Source organism: Drosophila melanogaster, chromosome 3R, assembly GCF_000001215.4.
Source record: "Drosophila melanogaster chromosome 3R".
NCBI lineage: Eukaryota > Metazoa > Arthropoda > Insecta > Diptera > Drosophilidae > Drosophila > Drosophila melanogaster.
In genome coordinates, this window is record NT_033777.3 from 27,283,098 (window position 1) to 27,307,272 (window position 24,175).

General features: G+C 47.9%; 5 protein-coding genes across 6 annotated transcripts in view; 2 read left to right on the forward strand and 3 right to left on the reverse strand.

The window, feature by feature from the left end:
* The first annotated feature begins 682 nt into the window (after positions 1 to 682).
* On the forward strand, positions 683 to 4,351 carry CG3368 (uncharacterized protein). Its single transcript, NM_143298.2, has 3 exons — positions 683 to 807; positions 861 to 2,930; positions 2,989 to 4,351. The coding sequence occupies exons 1-3, from the start codon at positions 745 to 747 to the stop codon at positions 4,216 to 4,218; spliced, it is 3,363 nt and encodes a 1,120-aa protein (NP_651555.1). The 5' UTR covers positions 683 to 744; the 3' UTR covers positions 4,219 to 4,351.
* Positions 4,269 to 5,429, reverse strand: bigmax. Its single transcript, NM_143299.3, has 3 exons — positions 5,231 to 5,429; positions 4,688 to 5,088; positions 4,269 to 4,622 (listed from the first exon to the last, which is right to left on the reverse strand). The coding sequence occupies exons 1-3, from the start codon at positions 5,370 to 5,372 to the stop codon at positions 4,401 to 4,403; spliced, it is 765 nt and encodes a 254-aa protein (NP_651556.2). The 5' UTR covers positions 5,373 to 5,429; the 3' UTR covers positions 4,269 to 4,400.
* Positions 5,430 to 5,671: 242 nt separating this feature from the next.
* On the forward strand, positions 5,672 to 8,495 carry Hmu (Hemomucin). The gene is made up of 4 exons (NM_057811.4): positions 5,672 to 5,948; positions 6,018 to 6,223; positions 6,283 to 6,583; positions 6,920 to 8,495. Exons 1-4 carry the CDS (start codon positions 5,833 to 5,835, stop codon positions 8,034 to 8,036), a joined length of 1,740 nt encoding a protein of 579 aa, NP_477159.1. The 5' UTR covers positions 5,672 to 5,832; the 3' UTR covers positions 8,037 to 8,495.
* On the reverse strand, positions 8,438 to 9,112 carry CG3348 (uncharacterized protein). 2 transcript variants are annotated; one of them, NM_144004.2, is made up of 2 exons: positions 9,029 to 9,112; positions 8,438 to 8,896 (listed from the first exon to the last, which is right to left on the reverse strand). In NM_144004.2, exon 2 carries the CDS (start codon positions 8,857 to 8,859, stop codon positions 8,563 to 8,565), a length of 297 nt encoding a protein of 98 aa, NP_652261.1. In that variant the 5' UTR covers positions 8,860 to 8,896; positions 9,029 to 9,112; the 3' UTR covers positions 8,438 to 8,562. The 2 variants fall into 2 exon arrangements, with proteins under 2 accessions (NP_652261.1, NP_001303428.1); NM_001316499.1 differs by having other exon boundaries at positions 8,438 to 8,914.
* Positions 9,113 to 11,188: 2,076 nt separating this feature from the next.
* CG3339 (uncharacterized protein) overlaps positions 11,189 to 24,175 on the reverse strand; it is a gene marked incomplete at its 5' end in the record, with an annotated part of 28,040 nt that continues 15,053 nt past the window's right edge. The window contains 12 exons of the mRNA NM_001043297.3: positions 11,189 to 11,547; positions 11,621 to 11,815; positions 11,974 to 13,100; positions 13,155 to 14,799; positions 14,852 to 15,018; positions 15,085 to 15,223; positions 19,443 to 19,807; positions 19,866 to 20,342; positions 21,660 to 21,908; positions 22,154 to 22,742; positions 22,801 to 23,556; positions 23,618 to 24,120. Of these exons, the coding sequence (NP_001036762.2) occupies positions 11,448 to 11,547; positions 11,621 to 11,815; positions 11,974 to 13,100; positions 13,155 to 14,799; positions 14,852 to 15,018; positions 15,085 to 15,223; positions 19,443 to 19,807; positions 19,866 to 20,342; positions 21,660 to 21,908; positions 22,154 to 22,742; positions 22,801 to 23,556; positions 23,618 to 24,120 (6,312 nt within the window). The 3' untranslated portion in view covers positions 11,189 to 11,447. The remainder of the gene's footprint in view (positions 11,548 to 11,620; positions 11,816 to 11,973; positions 13,101 to 13,154; positions 14,800 to 14,851; positions 15,019 to 15,084; positions 15,224 to 19,442; positions 19,808 to 19,865; positions 20,343 to 21,659; positions 21,909 to 22,153; positions 22,743 to 22,800; positions 23,557 to 23,617; positions 24,121 to 24,175) is intronic.

The window sequence follows — 24,175 nt, forward strand, 5'->3', positions numbered from 1 at the left end:
TACGCATGGCACCAGTTCTAGGAAAATCCACACGTTTATCTGAATTTCATGTATGCAAATAAATAAACAAAACGCGAGGCAAACCTTGCAAGCATTGAATCCAAGAGCACAAACACATGCATTTTCTTATCATAACGAACTTTGTAGGGAGCACTCACTTGAAAAAACAAAGAGCCAATTTGGTCTTCGGTTTGTTATATCGATTGCATGAAATACCTTTAAAATATTATATTTTTCTCGTTTCCTGTACGCGCTGTGGTTGTCAAGAAAACTTTTGAACTTACGGATCTGCAATTTCTGCTATCGAATTAATTTTATCGGTTGTATCAAACAGCTGCTTTGTGAAAGCTTTATATTCAAAGATTGTTGTTAATAAAGTTTATTAAAAAAAAAAAAAATTTATCATCTTTTTAATATTTAAAAACGCTGTAAAAGAAAACAGAATACAGTACCCTGTACCTAGTTAACATTACCAGACAGCCATCCCTCACAAAATATAACGAAAATTTTAAACACTGAGTCTCTAAACGAAGTACTTGGTACCGCTATAAATGATAAATATAAAAATTATATGTCACATTAATTGGAAACATAATTTTTAATCAACAACGGTTGGGCGTTTCAAGTTTTTAGATAACGAAAAGCCATCGATTATCGATTACCGCGCAATTATCGTAGCGCAGTGGCCGGTTTTGTGGAGCCCTGGTTGTGGTAAGACGAAAGTTGTGAGAATTGAGATTGGGCATGTCGGAATCTCCGGGAAAACGGCCAAAAATCGGACCCAGCGATTGCCTCTGCTACCTGCAGGTGAATTGAGTACGGCACGGGGACTGAGGTGTAACATATTGTGTTCTTTCTAGGGCCTGGGAGATGTCCGCCCGGAGGATGCCGCACTGCAGCTGGCCCAACGAATACAGACGGAGGAGGATGAGGCGGCGCAGGCGGACACGTGCAGTGGTGCCAATCAAGCCGCCCTGAACATTAGCTTCCGTGTGTACTACCACATAGTGCACAAGTACGAACTACAAGACTCGCACTTCGCGGATCTTTTCCAGCGTTTGACCAGCGAGCAACCCACTGCCTTCCTGATGCTCCAATCCATTCTGCTCACCGACCATTGGAAGCGTCTCGATGCTGCGCTGCTGGAGGAAAAATGCACCACTGCCATAATTGAGGCTCTGCAGCGCAACAATCCCAGCCTGATGGCCGTGCTGAAGGCCACAAACTTGCTGGTAAAGAAGTTCCCCAAGCTGCAACTCCTTCCGCTGAAGTTGGAGCACTTCTATCACTGCCTGCAACGCCAGACGCAAACGGGATCCCGTGAGGAAACGCTCACGCTGTACAACCACTGCTGCAAACAGCCGGAAAGAGCATTCTCCTACTTTCGCTTGATTGTGGAGTTCTGGCCATGGACGAATCGCAACAAGTACTATCTGCTGAGCGGCGCTCTCAACTCTCATTCCCTGCCTGATCTCTTGGCGGCAACGAATCAAAGCGAAGAGGAGTTCTTCAATGGCCTAAGGCTCAGCCTGAGCTATAAGGGACTTCGGGCCGCCAGTCAATATCCCGTGAAAAGCTTGAGCAACCAGCGCTCTCCGGCACTACTTGCAGCCAGTGTGGAGCTGTTGCTTAACGGCAGTGTGGCCGAGATTCAGAACTTTCATTCGCAGTGGTTCCTGCGCATCCAACAGCGGGAAGAGTTGTTTGAGCTGCTGCAAGCAAATCCTCAGATTGTGGAGTTCCTGGCCACCGAGGAGGAAAGGTCGCCGAGCGATCAATTACGTCTGATTCTGATCTTCAGCATGTTCGCCAGGGAGATATATGCTACCTCCAAGCTGCACTTCTTTAAGATCAGCACCGAGCTGTTGACCAACTGCAGCCAGATGGAGACGGAGGCGCAGCTGTTGATCTTTCGCTTTCTGGTTGACAATCTGGGAAACTTTGCCGTCGAAGACTGTCTGGATTTCTTTCACAGCTTTGTAGAGCGACATCGCTGTCTGGAAAGCTCAGAGTTCCGGAACACGATGCTGGGCAAGATGCCAACGATTATCAATCACACGGCCAAGCACTTTCAAAAGGTTCTAAAGGCGGACATCGGAGTGGGTGGCCATGCATTGGCTCAGAATATCAAGCGATTCTTTTCACATCTTCAGCATCTGATTGAGCGGGACATCCACAGCGAGGTTTATCAACCCAAGATCTTTGCCCTGAAGTTGCTGGAAATCCTAAATAGGTCGCTATATGCAGAAGAAGTCGCAAAAAATGCAAAAATGTGCAGTCCTCAGCAGAATCAGCGCATGGGCATATTTCTCCTGGAGCACGGAGTCTTTCGTCCAAAGGAAATGGCGCAACAGCTCTTCGAAACCCTCAACAATCCACAAGGTTTCGATGATGCTTTGGACCTAACGGTCTCCCTGTTGATTCAGATGGGCCATGTGGACAGTGAAAAGTGCGTGGAGCGGTGCTTCGAACTGTGCCACACGTCTGATATGGACCAATGCTCCTTGGTTTCCCTCTACGCACAGTTGGCGGTTACAAAAGAGCAAGCTGGATCAAAGATATTTGATGAGTGCCTGAAAAGGCTTACCGGTAAATTAGATCCCTTCTTCGAAGATCCTTTGCAGACCGCCAAGAGCGGAGGACATCTCTTTGGCTATCTTTGCGCCTTGGACGAGGTGGTCAAGGCTGGCTTGGCAGTGGAGACGCCTCTGGAGGATTTGTTGCCATTGCTAGAGAGAATTCTCAGCGGCATTCTCAAGTTCCTCAATGTGGCCAACGCCCGGCGACAGGAAGAGGCAGCCACAGCAGCCAGTTTCCAGGACATGGACGAGAGTCTCCAGCTGCTGGTCAGCGAAAGCTCCTTCAAGTGTGATGGGGAGGAAGAGGCTTGTCGAAAGTACTTACTGATGAGCTTCTGGTTAACGTTGAAGGTGCGTAGATATATTTCTTAACTCTTGATAAACTTATCATTTGTTTATCCTTCTGCAGGGCTGTTGCGATCTGGCCACCAGCATTGGGTGTTACCAATTGCAAACGTCTGCCAAAACAGTTAACACCGAGACTCTGCGTCGTTGCCTCAATATTAATGTTTCCGTTTTGACGCTTTGCCGGCACAAAGGAGCCATAGAGGCGGCCGGCTTGAGCATTGGCAGACTTACCCGTGCCATCACCAGTAGCTTAGACAGCTGCGATTCGGGATTCCAAATGCTTCACGACTGCCTAGAGCGAGAGCTGCTGACTGAAAGCCGTCAAGTGAGCACCACACGACGTGGTGCCGGCTTCGCCATAATGTTCCTTCACGTGCTGAAGAACGATAATCCACGACAGCGGCTGCTGCTCCATCGCGCTGTGCAGCAGATTCTTAAGAGGCTAAATGAAAACCAAACCGCGGAGACTGTTTGTCTCGATAGCAATCACGATCGCTGGGAGGCATTGGTACTGCATTACCTTTGCGTTCTTGTGCGCGACACAGAACTGAGGCCAGCTATGAGCAAGTACTACAATGAGATTCTGCTGGTGGCCATGGAGCACATCACCAACCCCGAATGGACCATTTCGAATGCGGCACTTCAACTCTTTGGCGCCAATCTGGGCAAGCTGGTCGGCCAGCGCCAAGCTACAGAGTTTGACACACGACCCGCCTGGGAACCCAGTGAGCTGGACTACGACGAATTGGGCTGCTTGCTGCCCAAGGCTTGCGAGCACATGCTGAGGTGCTGTGATCGCCAGGAGGTCACGTCATCCATCATACTCTTTCTGGCCTTCTTGTCCAAGGTCGAGCACTTGCGTACGTCGGGCGGGAAAGAGCCAAATCCCCTGCTCATTCGCTTCCGCCGACTCAGTTGGCATTTGTTGCGGCACAAATGTGATCAGGTCCGCCAACTGGCGGCCACCTGCTTTGTGCGGTCGCACGAATTCCGCTGCGATCTGCCGGCGGCGCTGCTGGCCAGCGCCAAGTTGGCCGCGAATCTGGAGGAGGAGAACTTCTACGAGGGACTGATTTACACGCTGACATCGGGCGTGCTGAAACTAAAGCACGAAGCACGTCATGTGTGGAGCGCGGGACGTCTGGAGGGATTCCTTGAAGCGCTGCTCACCGCGCTGGATGTCACTGAGCGAGTTCGTCGCTTCAAGCCGTACACACGGAATGTGCTGCTGGAACTGCTAGGCCAGCTGGGTAGTGCGGATAAAGCGGCTCTCGTCGAGTCTCTCGGCTAGCATTAGCAAATCTAGTTTTATCTAATCTTTAATCATTAAGCCAAAAAGTTATCTTTCCTTGTCAACGCTTTTACAACTATTCAAATGACGCATTTAATGTTTGTACGCAGTAAACGTAACGAAAGTATCTACCAAACAGGGATTTCTAAAATAACCAATGAGAATATGAACTAACCGCGCGATCAGCTGAAACCCTCGCTCGACTCCTGCTCCATGGCCTGAAGTTCCTGTTTTTCCATAGCCTCCTGCGCCATTTGCTGCAAGGTACGACTGAGTATGTTGCGCAGGATGTGCGGCTTGCAGTGCTCCTCCAGCCAGGGGATAATGCCGGTGGTCAGCTGCTTAAAGTTCTCCATGGGTATGTGTTGAAATGTCTCGAACATTTCCTCCATAATGGCCTGGAACTACGGAGGAGGGTGGTGGGTGGCGATTCTAGAGGTTATAATAGAGGTAAGCGCTCCATACTTACCACTTGAAACTTGGCCTCATCGGTGAGTCGTGCCTCCTCCGGCCCTGGATTCGCCTGCTGATGCTGTAGCATGTTCTCATAGCCGTTCTTAATGATCCGTAACGCTGTTACCTCCTTTTGTAGCGCCGATCCCTCGTCCTCCTGCTTGAGTTTCTGCTGGTTAAGGTAGCCAATGTATTCGATGGACTTCTGCAGGATCAGAGCCTTGCTGAGCTTGTAGCCGGAGGAGTCGTTGGGCTGGCAGCGCGGCACCAGCTCCTGCAGACTGTCGTAGCCCTTCTTAATGGCATCGCGCCGCTTCTGCTCCGCCTGGGTGTGCGCCTCCCTTCTCCGCTCCTTGTAACTCAGCGTGGAATTGGCGGCCGCGGAATGGCGCGCATCGCCGCTATCGTCGTCGTCGTCTGCGATACAGAACCGAAACATGAGTACAATGTAATAAAATGCTGCTGATAGCGAGTAATTCAATGCCACTGCTTTATCAGCTGCCCCCGCCCCGCACTCTTGACCGATCAGCGTGACCGATCTTGACCAGCGTTCGCCCACCTGAATTGTGCGCCGAGGAGTTCGGAGTGTGCGTGCTGCCCGCACTGCTGCACCGCGAGTAGTGCTTGCTGGTGTGGTCCTGGTCGTGCTCCATGCCGAAAACGTCTTCCTTGGTGGCCAACGCGTTGTTATTATCGCTCATCGTCAACTGCGACGTTTTGGAATTCCCAAAACAAAAACACTAGCAGCGGTGTGACTGTCGCAAGGTAGCGCGAAAAGCCTTCGGTATCTGATGGTCACATTCAACATTGTGCGATAGTTTTAAGGAATTTTTAAAACAGTTATCAGGTACCAGGCTAACAGGTACTTTAATTATGATGTTATTCAACCAACTATGCTTGTTATAATTTGCATCCCTAATAACATAGTTTTTAGAAACTGCATACAATTAATTTTTGTAGCAGAGTGTAAGATGTGGTACGTTCAATCAACGAATGATAGTCATATCGATATTTCGGCCACCTCTACCGGTCCGGATGATGACTTTTACGTTTTTTTCTTGTTGAACTTTGCCGTCGTGTCGCTTTCTTCGGGGTTATTGCTTAAATTTAGCGGGTTTTTGGGCTGTAATTTGTGATCGGCGGACGCACAAGGAATCAATCATGGGCCTGCTATATGCGCTGCGCGTGAGGATCATGAACTTCATGATTTTCTTCCTCCTCATCATCCTAATGCCCGGTCTGCCGCCGCGCACCACCTTCCCCTTCAAGGACTATATGTAAGTGCCGCCCGTTTCAATTGACGTAATTCCCGTGTTAATCCTTGGAGAAATCGCCACTTCGTACAGTGTGACCCCGCCCAAAGACCTGAAGGGTGCGCTGGAATCGAACTTTCACCTGGAGGGAGCGGAGCGACTGCTGGAGGGGCGGGTCTACGGCCCGGAGTGCCTGATAGCCCGCAACAACGAGATCTACACCGGCATCCACGGCGGTGAGGTCATCAAGCTAACGTCCAACCATGTCACGCATGTCACCAAGATCGGCCAGCCCTGCGGTGCGTATTTTCGAGTCCTATAAAGGGAATTTCATTTTATAATAGTAATCCCCTTGCAGAGGACATCTACGAGGAGTCCCGGTGCGGCCGTCCGCTGGGACTGGCCTTTGATACGCAGGGCAACAACCTCATCATCGCCGACGCCTACTACGGCCTGTGGCAGGTGGACCTGGGCACCAATAAGAAGACTCTGCTGGTCTCGCCCGCCCAGGAGCTTGCCGGCAAGTCCATCAACCGCCCTGCCAAGATTTTCAACGGCGTGACCGTGAGCAAAGAGGGCGACGTCTACTGGACGGACTCCTCGTCGGACTTCACCATCGAAGACCTCGTCTTTGCCAGCTTTGCTAACCCCTCCGGCCGGTGAGTTCATCGCAAATTATAGCGACACTGTCTAATATTGCTAGAATTCAAAGTGATAGCTATTCGGAATAGGGCTACAGTGGGACCCCATTACAATGTATTTCTTTATAAAACGTGTTTTGTGACCCATTTAAGATTATTTCAAATGTTTGTAGCGGAGGAATCGAGGGAGTCACTTAATTAATCTCAATTAAGAGTCCACGCTTACTGAAGTTAGCTTAATTCTTATAATTAAGGGACAAGTTACAGAAGTATGACTGTAAGACGAACGCAAACCGGTTTCTCGATCTGGTCTTATGGTTACTCTAACGGCCTTTGCTTTCTTCTACGTTCCAGTCTCTTCAAATACAATCGCTCGAAGAATGTTAGCGAGGTGCTGCTGGACGAACTGGCTTTCGCCAATGGATTGGCCCTCAGTCCCAACGAGGACTTCATCGTGGTAGCCGAAACCGGAGCGATGCGTCTGACAAAGTATCACCTGAAGGGAGCGAAGGCCGGTCAGAGCGAGGTGTTCGTCGACGGACTGCCCGGTTTGCCCGATAACCTGACACCCGACGCCGAGGGCATCTGGGTGCCATTGGTCCAGAGCGCGGATAGCGAGCATCCCAACGGCTTCACCCTGTTCACTCGCTTCCCCAGCGTGCGCCTGTTCCTGGCCCGCATGCTGGCTTTGTTCGAGCTGCCCTTCCGCTACTTGAACAGCGTATATCCGAACAAGTTCTCGCAGCGATTCGTTCACTTCGTGGGACACATGGAGAGCATCACTGTGCTGGCGCCCAAGCGAACGACTGTCGTGCGTGTGGACTGGAACGGCAACATTGTGGGCTCGCTGCATGGCTTCGACAAGTCGGCCGCCACGGTATCACACGTCCTGGAGTTCCAGGACTTCTTGTTCTTGGGCTCCCCCACCAATCAGTACCTGGCGCGTGTCAAGTCGCCAAAGGCCAAGCAGCCCACGCTGAAGGTGCGCAATGTTCGCGTCGAGGGCGAGGGCTTGGAGGCGTCCATTGGTGTGCCACCCAGCAAAGCCACTCCTAAACCCAAGGCGGCTCCTAGCACCACCACTCCGAAACCCACTACCACAACGACAACTACCACGCCGAAACCCACTACCAAGACGACAACTACTACAACCACGCCAAAGCCCACTACCACAACGACAACCAAGAAGCCAACGACCACTACCACCACTACGACAACCACGCCGAAGCCAACAACTACTAAGCCGCCGACAGCTAAGCCATCTACGACTACAACAACCACCACTACTCCTAAGCCAACTACTACTACTACTCCTACTACTCCTACTCCAGAGCCTTCTAAACCGAAGGTCAAGCGCACAGTGCCTGAGAAACCCGCGCCCGTTGAGGAGGATATCCCCTCGGACACACAGCCACCCAAGAAGGAGAAGCTCAAGGTCATCAACAAGCAAGGCGTCAATGTGGAGCTTTAAGATCGCAGACGCATCAGCTTCCTCCTGAGTTAATCGGGCATATTCCCGGACGCGAGATTAGTTTCTTCACGCAGTCAAAACCTATTAGGATTATTATCTTTTTCCCTCCAACATCTCAACCACTTTTGGGGAATTTTCAAAGGTTTCTTATTTATCATGCCCCAACTCAGGCTGTCGAAACCAGTTAATTTTAGTCGAAAGGTAGCTAAATTCAGACTAGCCGAGGGCCTTGCTCATATGATCCTCGACGGGCAACGCTTTATATGTTGTAGACTAACATATAATTCTGTTTTGCTTAGGCACTATAAACATTCCATTCCTTTTTACAACCGGAAGTGCATTCCATGTAGCTAAGTTAATAGTAAACAATGCCCCAAAATTGTTAAACTCGAGCAACTTTTGATTTTGTACTGATTTTTTTTCTTATTTTCATTAAAAATAAAGGTATTTTGTAAAAATAGACGTAAGCCTAATGAGGTTGGTTGTCTTAGACTAGCATTAAATTAAGTTTAGCCGTAAGATATCACTAATTTGTGGACACCGATTGACTGATCTTGGCTCGGCCAGCCGGCTCCTTGGGATCCGTCCAGGCCCAATCGGCATAGTGGACGCAACGGCCGAGTTCCTCGGAGTAGAGCTGCGACTGCGGACAGCGCTGGAGACGAGCCCGTGTGCCCTGCTTATCGCACACCCAGTAGGCCGTGGGATCCCAGTAATTCCGGAACATGCGGTTCACCTCATCTAGACCCTGGCAGCTGGGCTCGCCATTGTGCTCATGCGGCCGGCGCTTCTGAATGGGCAGATGTGCTGATGCGGTAGGCATTTTGTTCAAGTGATTGGGTTCGGTTTTTTGGGGAATTCTGAAATCAAAACCGGAACTGGGCATTAGTCCACGATGTCAGAGCGTGATCGTCGCATAAATTTACTATAATTCTTGGCAAAGGCATTTGCCCCACATATTTTACTGAATTAAACTCTCCCTTTTCGCTTACCTTGTGCTATTTCTTGGTCGTTAGTTATTTTTAACGGCTAGCAGCCTGTTGCTCGCTGTTGCTGAGTTATTTCACTTCTGATTTGTCATACCGAATCATTTCCCGCTTAAATACCATTTCGTCGGACGACGTCGACGCCGCCGTCCGCTGCTTTGGTCATAGATAGCGTTGCTAGACTCTGGTTCGAGGGCCGATTCCCGATCCGATTCCAACGCTTTTTCGTTGTCGGGCAACGAGCACTTTGTATCTATGTATGAGGTCCAAGAATTTGCACTGAATCGCCTTGATCTTGAGGCGTCCCAAAGGGTGGGTGCGGGTCGGTCTCTGGGTGGCTAAGACCGCCAGGCCACCCGATGCCCGGTCGTGGTCACGTGTCGTCGTCGTGGCCGGGGGAATACTCCCAGCGCAGACTGTCGGTATGCCGTAAATTTCGCACATAAAACGAGCGCAAACATATTTGGAGAAAAAATTAGGTAACATGCTCGCAGGTTGAAACCGCTTAGTGCACTGAAAAAAAAAATGTAGCTCGTATGTTTAACTTATTTTATAAATTTTATACATGCAGCTTGTATGTATAAATCTTTAACAGTTTGTTCGTTAATTGTTAAAATAAAGGAAATTCCTATTTACAATTAAAGTGCTGCTTAGTTTCTTTGCGTGTATTTGTTTCCTGCCTAATTTTCGAGGGTTGAGGTCAGAGTGCCGCCAGTGCCTTCTGAGCAATGACGCCAACGGAAAATGTCAACAAATGCATATATATAGTTCGCACACACTTGTATCGACTGTCAATAAACCCCAGCAATCAAGTAGTTGGAGGCTTAGCCCGGCCAGATCACGCATCCGCCGTGTGGTGCGCATGACGAGCCCCTCATTCTAGGCGCTGCTAGTCAGTAACTTTCCCCTCGGCTGGAGTCCATGTGTCACCTTTTCGCGATAAATAAAGGCAATTGCCGCCAGCACCTTATCGCCTGTGACACCTTATCGCCTAACGAGGTAATCATCTCGAGCCCAGACGTTTTTCACTCCGGTTTCGTAGGCGTACGGGCCATTAATTGATTGGCGAACTTCATTCACGTGATCACGCGGTGGTTGAATTTCGTTGAGCCCCAAATGTCTTGGCCCATCGCAGCGAAGAGGCATAGCAAACTGGAATTAGTTGGCTGTCTGGCGATTATGCGCACACGTGGGCAGCTGGTGGTCAAAGTCGCCGGGGCCTACGGAGCACGAGCTTCCAGGTCGGTCTGGCGATCGAGACGTGCTCGATGTGAGGTATGTGTGTCTATAAAAAAAAATCATGATCGTGTGGGGGATCGCCGCCAGTGGACTTCAAGGGGAATCTCTTTCGCATGACTCTGAAATTTCACGAAATGGAGAAAGAATGTCTTTTCTCGAAAGTCAGAGGAGGGAAGTATTTCAAAATCGTTATCAAATTATAAAGAAATTTAAAATACTACCTCCATAAACTATTATTAGACCGCCACTATTTGACTGATTAGATCCATAAAAAGTTTAACTTTCTTTTATACTAACTCTAACATTCAATGGACTTTGGTTACTTCGTCACTGGAATCGAAAGAGATATTTCACAATTTTCTTTTACAATTGCTAAAAATTAATTCCAGCTGCTTATCTCAAACAAAATTGAATTCCAACTGGAATATTTTCAGTTCGACACGGGCAATATTTGAAAAGTCTCATTAAAAGCGAATATATTTTTTATTTATGCAAGTACGTCACTGAACTCGAAAGGGAATATTCCATACGAAATTTCGGCTAGACACTGTCTAGATTTCTTGAAATGAGAGAAATAAGAGGCTATCTATTAAGACTCATCCAATGAATATGTGCAAATGACCTTTAGATGATACGTCACAATGAGACGACACAATCATATGAGCCACTATTCAATATGAGCCCATATTGTCATTCGGTTGTGTTGCTATTTATTTGGAATAGTTTAATCATATTTATATAATAATTTTATTAGAAATATATGAAACATAAAACTGGCTGTAACCAGTTAGAATTGCTAGTCTGTGAATGAACATTTACGCCCACGATACGAACAAGTAATTTCACTTTTTGGACGATATATTCCACATGGCAACAAGAAACTAGTTTAGCACATAATGTTCGAAACATTAGATAAGCAATATTTTTCCATTTCGTCACCATTTCGCCAAGAGCACGTGAGTTGCGCGTCCATCGATGTGCCGAAGGTTATAAATATCCACTAATTGATTAGTCATACATGGGGGTATATCATGAAATTGGGGGCTTTCTCGCCTCTCGAGCGTTGAGTAGTTTGTGGAATGACGTCGATTTTTTGCGGGTATATATGTATTTATATGCGGTGGGTATACAATAGATTTAGATGTGTGCTTCGTATTTGAAGATATGAGTTTCCATTGTTGATTTCCTATGGCTGCAGCAGCAGAGCCACGCCCCCCAGAATCCATCGCGAGGGGCGTTCGCGGGTCTTAAGGTTAAAGGTCCACACGTAGGTATTGCCCCGCGACCTAAAAGCACCAGTCAATTATTAGTCGGGGTGGACAAAGGAGACTGGGGTGCATCTTGGGAAATGTCACCCACCTGGTCTTGTACAAAGGACACTCGTAGACGCGCTGCAGTTCCTGCTTCTCCTGGACAATGGACTTGATGTAGATGACGGGCATGGCGCAGAGCATCTCTTTGGGCCGCAGGGCCACAATGGAGTTCAGCTGGCAGTCCCAGCTGGCGCCATCCATGTACAGGTCGTGAACAAAGGCGCCCTCCATGGGCGGCAGGCTATTCGAAGGATGTGTCAGAAGAAGGGCAAGCAAAGATGCAGTTTAAAATCGTAAAGATACATCTTGAAGGGATTAGTAAGGATTTAAGCTTTTCTATATTTATCATCTTCAGAAAACTTTTCCTGGGAAATTAAATAGCCAGAATAAGCAACTTACGTGACGTCATCCTTTTGCTTCTTGGTGACATCGCAGCTTATGAGCATCCTGTCCAGCGGCAGGTCGTGTTTCCGGGCACTCTCCTGCATGATGGCGGTGAGGAAGCTCTGCGGATTAAAGAGTCCGCCCAGCCAGATGGCGCAGGGCAACTTGAAGTCGTTGAGCCAACCGGCCAGCTCCTTGATGCGATGCAACAGATCCGCAAACCAGGATTGTAGGCCCAACATGCTGGGATAGGCCAGTCGGGCCCAGGCAGCCGGCACATGATCATAGAATATAGCATGATCCAGTCGCTCCATCTCCTGTGTAATGGTGAGTTCGCCTCTTAATCCCAGCATAAGTTCACGCAAGGATCGCTTGATTTCCCGGATCAGAGCGTTCATCCTTTCGCATTCCTGGAGGGCCACAACCACAAAGGGCGTCTTGCGTTCCACGCGATTGAGCAGAGCCTGCAGATTGAACTCATCCTGCAGCTTGTCCAGGAAGTCGTCGATCATGATTTTGACCAGCTCCTCGCGCGGTGCTCCGCAATGGGAACTCAGTTCCGACTCCCGCGGCTGCAGCTCGAAAATGGTGCGCAGCAGCTGCTCGGATGCGGTGGTCAGGAAGCCAATCTCCGCATTCGGATGCAGGCCATAAAGCAGTGGACTCTCCTCCGGCAGCATTTCCGTAATGTACGAGTGATAGCCCTCGAAGTCGAGATTCGGCGGTGCCGGAAAACCGGGGCACAGCTCAAAGTCACCGTCAATGAGATCCTGCTGCAGGAGCTCCTCCAGATAGGTCTGGCACAGCCGGCGGTCCCAGTCATCGGTAATGTGACCACCGTACATGATCTCCCCAAAGAGGTAGCGCAAATCCTCCCACGGAATCCGATTGCTACCCTCCAGATAGTTGTGCAGGACATTGGACGAGATGGTCAGGTCACCAATGTTGAATGGGTACACTTTGTTCCAGCCCTGGGGTCCAAACTTGCGCCTCTCACCGGCCACCGCATGAAAGTAGCAGAGGGCGAACAGGATCGACTTGAACTCCGCCTCCTGGGTGCACGTTTCCAAGGCATCCTGCGAGAAGTTGTCCCACGCCTTGTGCAGATTGGCTGCCATACCAGATGGAGGTTCATTGACCACCTGGAGATTACACTTTGATTTATCTAACCGAATAGGATACGAAAAAATACGTACCTTCAACGAGGACTCAAGGATGCCCTGTGGAATCACGTGGTACTGCGGATCCGGAGCAGGTTCTGCGCTGATGAACAGACGAAAATTGGACTCCCCCTTCGACTCGCTCTGCAGCACAATCCGTTCGATTAGCTTCTCCAGCGTGGGCAGCCAGTTAACCACCAGGTGAATATTTTGCAGAATAACCCACTGCTGACCGGATTCCAGAGCTCCTATTATTGCCTGCTCGGCCAACAGTTCCTGTCCCTGGCCCAGTGAGATATTGACCAGGGTATCGGACTCCGAATGAAAGCCCTGTCGCTGGCCATAACGCTCCACATCCCTAATGGGATCCACACCGGGTGAAAGGATAAAGAACGCCGGCGTGGCCGCATTCAGCTCCTGAAAGATGGCTCCAAAGGGTGGCGTTTGGATCTCGGCATACGATCGACCCATAGTCTGCTCCACAAACTGTCGCATGGCGTATGTCATGCGATCAGGCCTCAGTGATCGTATGATGCACAATTTCTGGAGCGGAGTGCGGTGCTTCCATTCGCCGGGAAACTGCTCTCGCTCGGGAGTATCGCTGGCCATGAATTTGCGCCAGCGCTTCGTGTAGTTCTCCATGTCCTTGTCAATACCGTAGAAGTGCTCGATCAAGGTCAGGGATTTAATGCCACCCCAGGCGCTCCGACCCACGAAATCCAAGGGCGACAAGGTGGTGGGATCGTGGGGGAATCTCAGCAGAAAGTCAGTCTCATCTTTGGCCACCTGCTCGGCGGCTATGAGGATGCGAAGGGTCATGTGCGAGGTGAAGGTCAGCTTGTCCGCCTCGAAGAGACCGCGCAACGTATAGCGATAAGTCTGCAAGGTAATGGATTCCACGAGGTGGAGCACACGCTTCTCGTAGTTCTTGGATTCCGCGGCCATGGCAATAGCTTGCCGGAATACGTTCATAAAGGACTTCAGCGAGAACTTGTAGATCGGATTAATGCGACTCAGATCGGTGAGTACGAAGTACAATATAGCCGCTCTCTTAGCAGCCGATCGGTATATATTCCGGGTATCATCGATTTGCAGAGTCGTAACCCTGGCCTCCCGCACCTTCGCTTCGATTTCGTCCACGGTTCGCTTGGTGTTCTCCAAATTGATTACCAAAGCGTGATCGTCTAGGACATTTTCACCCGATGATGCCAGCCTGGCCAGCAGCTCATCCTCGAGAGCCTTGAGGGATATCTTAAATTTGTTTTGCTGCACGGTGACCTCTGTTTTCATTTGCTCCAGATCCGGTCTCTCAATCTTGACCACCTCGGCCAGTAGCTGTTCCTCTAGACCATCCGGCGTGACCGTAAAGTTGATCAAGGTGGTCTGCGCCTGCATTTCCGGTTTGTAGTGCGGATTGGCCATTTTGGTGTGCAGGATGAGCCGGAAGCTGGCATGGAACTCGATCTCCTTGTCGCCAATGCGAAGATAGCGTCCTTTCTTGATCAATGCCCTGCTGAGCAGGGGCTCCAGAACCGTATCCATTGATTCCTCAATCTGCTCGATGAGTACCGTGTCCCCCTGTGAGATGCTCTTCTCAAGAGCCTCCAGAAAGCCCTTCTGTCGCAGGCGCAGCACCACCAAGTCGGTTCCAAAGCGATTTTTGATCCACTTAATGCCCTGCCTGAATATGATATCTAAATTTTGGGTACATAGTTGGTAATGCCTACACTTACAGTTGGGGATCAATCATCAGCGGCCATCTGGTGGAGTACTGCAATATGGTGGCATTCTCCGTCGACATCCGGTCCATGGGCAGACCCTCGTTGTTCCAGGCGGCTATCTGGGCGTCATCCGAGAATAGGGCCAGGGTATCCACGCCCTCGGTGTGCGGTATATGGGGCTAATAGCCCGAAATGAAACGAAGTTTAAGTTCCATCAACTGTGGCAAGTGAAAGTGCGAACTTACATCGATTTTGCGAAAGTTGGGCAGCCACATCTTGTGCTGCAGTTCCTCACGATAGCGGCGCGTGAAGCAGCCCACGTACGACAGGAACGAGGAAATTAGCAGGATATCTCCGGGCAGGGTACCTATCTTGGCCAGCAGGCTACGGATGATATAAAGGAATGGGGGAGGCAAGTGTAAGTGGTAATCCCGTGCTTTTGATGCTAACAAATCGTATAAATTACAGTAGCAGCAGGAAGCTTAAGGTTGCACCATCACCCGACTTCCGCTGCAGCCGGCCTCGTTGCCCCCCCTTTGCCTCTTAGCTGCATTTAAATTTAAATGAGGGGAAATTGAAAAAATAATGATGTCGGAGGAGGAGGAAGTAGGAGGTTGTTGTTGTTCCTGCCTTTTGTTGCTGACATTCCCAACCATGCTGGATGATGATGGGTGGGCTCACAGGCGATGGGTGGGCTCTAGCTGCAGCTCCAGCTGAAGTGGTTGCATAAATTATCGGAAATTGCTGCATGCCAACTCTTATTGAAATATTTGAGCTTATTATGTCAAAGCTGCTTGGCAAGGGGCAGACTCCTCGCAGGACAACTTTTTGTAGTGCTTGCTTAAGCTATTTTCAATTAGTAAGCCCCAGTGGCCACCACACTTCTCCGCCAGACATTCTCTCCTAAAAACTGAAAACAACAATGATTTATGCTCATTTATATGCACGAGTAATGCTTTGTAATTGAATAATCTGTTAATTGCTGGAGGATCAGAGACCTCTGCGAAACAGGGGGCTAAAATTATAACAAAAATGCTTGAAATTTCCCAATATAACATGGCTACATGGTAGATCATTGTTGATTTAAAACCCTGGCTGGGAATTTATATGCACGCCACTGCCTGCCATTTTCATTTGTGTGTGTGGCATAATTGTTTTTTGCTGAAAATATTGTGTTGAATTTTGTTGAAATACCTGTCAGGTGACATAAGAGCATTCTCATTTAGAGCGGATAGTATTTTTCGAAGGCAGCACGACCAACTATGCCAACAGCTCCAACAATAACAACAATAAGTTGGCAACCAAATGCGAGTATCCTGCAGGAGGATCCATTTAAATGTGTGTGTGTGCGTGTGTAATGCCATTGTCAAATATGCAGAAATTTATATGCAAGTCAGAGCAGCTTACACACACGCACACACACCTGTCCGAAAAGGCAGCCCAACGCCACCCACCGAAGGTACAAACAATTTGCCGTAGCGGGTCAAATAATATTTTCATAAATATTTGAACAATTCTCACTGGCAAAGTCCAGAGTCGAGGCTGTTGCTCCTTTGCCAGCAATGCATTCAATTTCCAAGGATCGACCAGGCTCACACCTCTACACACATACACACACAGTTGAGAAATTTTTCATTTTTCGTAATTCAATACGTATTTCATATGCATTTATATTCGGAGCCGGATCCCCCGGCGATTTAGCTGCTGACGCAGCCCATTTTGTATGGGTTGTTCAGCTGGTCAGTTTGTGTGCGCACTCAGCAGTTGTTTAGGTGCGAAAAATGTAGTACTTTGCCCACCCCAAAACACCCAAAACCCCCGAAACACACCCAAAACCCCCACCATCATCATCATCATCATCATCAGCAGCATCGATGGACGCCCTTTACGGATTTTCTTTTGGCTTGCACGCGCACTCAATTGAATTTCAATGAATGCAACCAGTCGTCAATGGGCAGCCAAAGGTGTCGGAGTGCTCTGCGTGTTGTACGAATGTTTGAATGTTTGAATGTACGAATGTTCGAATGTTCGAATGCTATATTGCCATTGACATCTATATGAATTTGATTAAGTTTTTGCCCAATGCTTATTGCATGTGGCCTGATGGTTTATATAATTGATAGTTGGGCGCCCCACTGCTTTTTGGGTCCTTTTGGCATTGAATGAAAATTCTGGATATTCATGACCCCAAAACGGTTGCGTTTTCATTAGTTTCCCCATTCAGGTGCCATTAAATCGTAACGTTTTTTGGCACAAGTTTGGTGATTACTGATAATTTTGGCTCTTTGAATCGGCAAAGATAAACCATATTTTGGGAAAATGGTTTTGGCACCTGGCGATGGCTTTGATGGGAATATTGCCACGAGCTCTGCTTTTGCCTTGCATGTGTTTCCATTCAATTTGGTAATTTTTGATTTTGACCGAGATCAAACAGAATTCCCATTACAATTGGCAACGTAATACAATATTATCTAGTAATATTATTAATTAACAACTTGGTTGCTATCACCAGTTTTTTTTGCGGCTAATTAGAATTAATTATACGAAAGTCACAAAAGCTAACAAATGAATGAAAACCGCAAAAAGTAACTACATTCTTAACTAAATGCACATATGAATTATTTTGTGTCACATTTGTTATCATATCCCGCCCCAAATACATAAACGCAAAAAAAGAAAAAATCATTTGTTATCTCTTTACATTTTGTTTTCTACATGAAAAGTTATTTAGGATTCATTTGATACAATGTAAAAACCAATGCAAAGTTTTATTTGACAACGGCAGCCGCTTCATCTTCCCGGGGAAAGAGGACCACTGCTTTCCTCTCAGATAAAGCCACAACGCTGCGGTTGGACACGATCACTCCACCAGTTGAGACTTCATCTAACAGCTGCTGAATGTTTATACTCGCAGCATACAAAAATAATCCCCCAAGGTATCGTCTCCTTGACATTGGAATGCCAGTCAAATGGAAGATGGAAGATTCGACTTCTTCATTGCTGCAAATATTGTATATAGCTCTTGTCTATCGATCTTAAAAACGAAGTAGTCGCCATTACTGACTGTGACATAATTGCTTCCACTCCCGGAGACCTAACTGGCTCTTTTTCTAGACTCTGCCTAAATCCATGAAAATGGAGTGAAACCAAGCAATAAGGAATAAGGATGTTTAGGGAGCCTATCCACGGAGATGTTGAACTTTCGAAAGTCGCCGAGTAATCAAACTCAGGAACTAAAATTTCGAAATGTTCCATTGCACATTAGTTATTGAACTATATTTATTTTTGATGACATCTTGCGGTAAGGTTAGTCCGAATTTCGGACTCCGAAATCAGAACAATGCAAGGTAATTGTGTTTTTGAGTTGAAGCCAAAAGTTATGCAATATTTTATAAAAGAGAAAATAGATTCGTATTTCTGCTTTTTGTGACTTTGCCGAATGAAAATAAGAATATTAAGTTTCCTTTAAAAGATTCTGTGCAGATTTGATTGCTAATAAATAGTAGTAGTGAATAATTTTTAACTAAATGCAGAATATTTTTCAATCATTTCATATATTTGACAAGGCTTTACTTGCTTTGCAGTTCAGCTGTAAAAGTAGATTATCCCAATGACACGCATGATGACATGTTGCATACCTTGAGGCGCTTGGATATATCATGTACATTTCTCGGGCTGCATCAGTGATTTCCAAGCGGAGATGCACAAAGCCCACGTTTCCATCACCCATGTCCTTGGAAATCCTAATAGGCTTTGCCTTCCGCTCGCTCACATGCTGCCTTCCACGTTTCTTCGGGTTTCGTAGCTATCGCCATAACCACCCACCATTGTGGCAACTTTCACACTTGTCAACTGCAATTGTTGGCTTGTTAGGCAGGTGCCTGGCACCTTGGCTCCACATTTTCGTGGCTCACATCATCGGAGCAGCACGAAGCAGCACGAGAAGGAGCTGCAACAGATGGGATTAGCACCAGCCCAGCACGACGCACTTGGTATGACAAGTTTGCATACCCCTATTTGGAGTACGTGCCTCCGGCGTCGAGCTGCTTAAATGCATTTCGGTTAACTGCCAATGATTTTTGCAAATTGCCGTCACTCCTGGCGGTTCATTGCCTTCCGACGAGTGCGCAATCGAGTGAATGAGCCGGGTTCGGGGACCCCGGAGCACTCTGCGCCAAATGGGAGCGGATAAATAAAATTTACGGCCCTTTATTGCCGCCATGGTCCGCCAGTGAGCGAAGTTCTCATGCACTTCGGGAAAAAAAACGTAATGACAGGGGAGTATTTAATTGGCTATCGCTTTATGAAAGCTTTTTCAACATTAACTGGGGATATTAGCAGTAAACGCTTTATAAACAAAAGGTTTAGGGCAAGTAAGTATACTCTGGTATGTTTTCCTTAACTTAAGATATCCGTTTTGGGTTAATCGGTATATATATTTTTTTCAGTGCAAAAACACTTCTCCACCCCGCCGACAAGTGGCTGGCGAAGCAATTACAGCCATGGCGAACGCACACAGAATGTAAATTAAATTTAATAATTGATTACTCATAAATGCAGTGCTATAACCAAACGCCCGCAACCACATGGCCGAAGGACTCACCTTTGGACGGACTCCTTCCAGCGGACATTCTCGTTGGCCAGCCCATTGACCAGCCGATGGGCCAGGTCGATGGTGAAGGCGGTCTTGTCCGCCTCCCGTTGGCACCTCTGCTTCTCGCCCACCGCGTTCTCGAACTCGGCCTGGATCTCGGCAAGCTTGGCCTCCAGATTATTGATCTTAGCCTTGAGGTACTGCAGCCGCTCCCTGGCCTCCAGCAGCTCCTGATGGGAGTCTTGTAGAGCCTGCTGCTTGGGTCCCACGATTAGGAAGACCTGGTGATAGCGGTGTAGATTGATCACCCAGGCACATAGCCCAGCGGCAGCCACCGATTTTTGCACCACCTTATCGGGATTAAACTCGGGATCCTGAAGAGAATATCAATTGAAATATAGTTGAAAAATGTAAAATCATATGTTCTCCCACCTTTAGATACTCTTGCAGCGTCTCAATGATATTAGGATGTATGTTATCCTTGTTATAGTTGAGCAGATCGTTGAGGAATTGGTCCACGCGCACCATCATCAATTTGGATGCCTTCCAGCTGCGATCCCTCGGAATCTTACCATTACTGGCCAACAGAACCATGACGGCGGCACAGACATTCACCACCGCTTTGGGTGGCGACCCAAAGGACTTAAGTTCGGTCAGATTGTTCTTGTTTAGGGTATTCAGAGCTGCTTGGGCGGCCACCAAGGCGGGTTCCGCCTGACGCAGATCCTCCTCGCACATCTTGGTTTTAATCGACACATCCTCCTCGATGATACGTACACGCTTTTCCTCCTCCGATGCGATGTACCTTTCCCGCTTCACTTTCTCACTTTCGGCACTAACGATCACAATCAGTTTGTCGGCCGCCGCGTTTTTGGCCGCCAATTGAACCTCCTGGATGGCCAGTTGGTGCTGCGTGCGGAATTAGAAAATTCGGTGAATTGCGTCAATTGAAACTCAAAGCCAAAATCAAAGTGAGCTGAAAACTTTTACGCCTGACGAAAATAATTAAAGCCCCGGCACGATGGCTCAATATTTACGCAGAGCAACTATGGCGCACAAATTGGGGGCACAGCCACACAAATACATGTGAATTGAGGAAGTGATGAGAGGAATCGTATGGTTAGATAACGATTTTAACCAAGCACATTTACTTTTTAAAAGTATATTCTAAAATTAATCTATTGCCTTTACGTTCTTTTAAAAATAAACACTGCTTAGAAATTCCTTTCAATGTCGAAGGTATGCTTTTTTTTTACCCATTCCTATACCATTTCTACAGGTGAACCCCATCGCTAGAAAAGCAGAAGCACAATAGTGAAAACTCGGGAAAATGAAGCGGCTTTTGTTCGAGGGAAACGAATTCAATTAATTCAATTAGTTTAAATAACATTTGGTCTGCTTCCCCCACTTCACCGCCATCGCAGTTGACTGAATGTTGTTTAGCGGCGAGGAGTACGATACGAAATAAACGTGATGCCGCTGGGTCTCCGTTGCGTATACGCGAGGTAACCGGAAACGGCGTTAAAAACTCAAAGAATGGCAGCGACCTTCCGCCTCTCCGGTTTCCGCCATTGATGTTGCCCGGAGTTGGACAAGTGGATAGCAGATTTGCAGCAACAACAATTCAATTAAGCGCACTAATTGAATGGCGAACGCTTCGCCACCGGATCGAATGGCAGTGTACCATTGAAAGCCGATGCCCAATGATGATCGATTTTGCGGGCACCCTGCATTCGTGTTTAATTAATATTTGATAGCACAGACAGACACAATTTTTAACTCTGCCGAGATTGTAATACTTTTTATTTGTATTTTTTGTTGGCATACTGGTAGGAGGTATGGACACTAGTGTGCACAATCTGTTTGTGCAGAGTGGAAAATAAGTCTGGCTGAATTAAATAAGGAATCTTAAATGAGCAATTAATTTGATTTCGTTGAGATTATTGAGCTCTGAACATTAAGGGATCAATATACAATGTGGTTCATTACCGATTTTTCAGTATTTTATGTATTTGTTTTTGTAAAACATACCTAATAATATCAATAATATCCACTTATAATGAAATCCTTTATATCTTTTATATGATTAATTTAATCCGAATTCCAAATTGATGTCACAGTGTATTAGCACCCGCGAACCGGATTCACCGCATGCACATTTCATTCTCATATGCCATATGGACGCCGTGCCGCATTCGCCGGTCGTCCACTCCATCATTTACTCACCTTCAGCGTGTCCACCTGACGGGCGCACTCCGCCAGCTTGGACATTCCGCTCTGCAGACGAGCGATGCGCTCGGCGAACTCGCCGTTTTTGTCCACCAACAGTTTGCGGTAGAGGAAAATGTATTCGAGAAAAGTTTTCGGGGTCGTGTAGTTGTAGCGTTTTTCATTCTGCAGATAAATTCTCGATATCTGATTCACGGTGCCGTGGACGTAAGCCATAAAGCAACCGATGGGCGGCACCAGAGCAGGCTGTGTGGAAATTTCGTTTGGGCGAAACGGAAAGAGCACATGGATCAGGTCAGTCGGCACTCGTCCTGGTTGCCAGGACTTAAAGTGTCCGGCCTGACGGTTTGCTGTTGTAAATTGCGCCCGACAGACGCATAAATAAGAGAACGGGCTACCAGTGCACTCGAAAAAATGAAAGCCATGTGCATTTTAAAAACAAACAAAAATGATTTTTCCTTATCTAATCTTTTGTACCAAGTCACACTTACCTCCAGAATACCGTTGATTTCATTGAGGAACTTCTGGGAAACGGACTCCAGGGCACTTTTGGGCCACTCATGGAACCAGTCAATGGCCGTGCGACTAATGATGGCCGGGAATTTTCGGGCCCGAACCCGTAAAGTTTGGCCCACCGGCGAGAAACAGAGCACCACTTTGAGCAGTCGCCTTACCTTCTCCACAAAATAGCGCCAGCAGTTCTCCTTGGTATCCAGCGTACCGCTCTGTTTCACCTCGTTGCGTATGCCATTTGTGATGGTGTCCAGTTGGTCGTCGTTGAAGAGCTCGGGAATTTCACCGGATGCCAGTAGATCATTAATCAGCATCAGTATGGACTCGTCGGGAATCTGTGCATCCGAGATGAGAAACACGGAGGCCAGATTTTTGAGGCCCACCTTCATGTAAAGGTTGCCGATTTCTTCACGCATATCGAGTAGTCCAAATCCTCGCTTGATTTGGATTTGGGATACATTCAAGGACGATATAAAGGCCGCCAGACGGGCCAGAGTTTGCTTCCCGGAACCTCCGACTCCAATTAGAAGGGCATTTCCCCGGGGACTCTCCAAGATGCGATTGATTCTGTCAATAATAAAATAAAAATATATTATGTAAGTTGAATAAACTATGTTTTGCTTACCGGCACACGTGTATCATGGCATCCTCGAAGAGAACTAGGTTCATGTAACCCACCACCTCGTTGTAACTTGCTTGTGCCTCAATTAGCAATTGGTACAAGGAGTCCCAGCTCTTCAGTGGCATATATTTCTGGTCCACCAGCGATTGAGCAAAATGGCTATATATCAGCGGCTCAGCAAACACAAAATCCTCGTCAAAGTCCTCGAAATCCTTTTTGAAAATGTCTCGTATGGACGACTTAAACGACTTAATGTCGTAGGGATCCACCAAGCGATCGTGGTAGACTCGAAAGGCCTCGTGCACATAGAGCCTCATCAGTTCAGAGGGTCTGCTACATATGGTGCCGCCAAAACCGGATGCACCACCTCCACCCGCCGATGCCGGAGCACCCACGCTATTCATCAATCCCTGATAGATTCCCGTGAGATCCCGCAGATTGAACAGATAGTGGAACTTGAGGGCGGTGGGCAGAAAGGCATATTCCACACGACGGTGCAAGGCAATACCCACTCGCACCAGTAGGCTACCAATGGATCGAATCTCTTTGGTAAATCCTTGACTTGGACTCTCCAAGTGACTGCTCAGAATGCTGCCATAGATGTGATGCAGTGTATCCTCGCCCGGCGGTGCCACCGAAAAGACACAAAAGTGCCTCTGCAAACGTGGATCGATGGTAAAGGAGCCGGCTGTAGGATTCATGCAGGCTGCGAACTGACAGTGCCGAATGTCCTTTAGCTGCAGACGCTGTCGGTCGTACCTGGTCGGGAGATGACTCTGAATCACTAACCACAACAATCGGCACACTCGCGTACACTCACCATTGCCTGTAGTCCATGAACTGACGCATTATCGTGTGCGGCTGAACTGTGCCGTAGGCATCCACCTCCGGCATGTTCAAATCGTTGACAAAGTAGATGAGTCTGCGCTTCGGTCCACTTGGAGCATAGCAGCGTCCCGACTTCTTCTCCAGCGGTCGGTCGAGCATCTTCTGGAATATCTCCGAGCTGGTGTAGAAGTTAAAGTGCGTGGCCTGCACTGTGGTCAGAAGTGGCGTGGCTGAGGAGGATGCCTTGCGGCGCACAACTACGGCTCCTGCTGGATTGCCCGACTGCTGCTGATGGCTGCTGTCACCAGCTGTTGCCGCCGACACGGCCACTTCGAGCAGCTCCTGGTCGTTGGCATACTGACCGAACAGCTGCCGGAAGATGGCACCTTTGCCGCAACCAGAGTTTCCCACCAGCATGCAAGCCAGATTGCGGTCGATGAGCAGCTTGAGAAAGTAGGCCAGTCGAATGGTCTCCGCAGTGGAAATCAGCACATTCTATTCGGTAAGTTCGCATTATAGGGTACTTCTATCCCCAGAATATTTATTAATA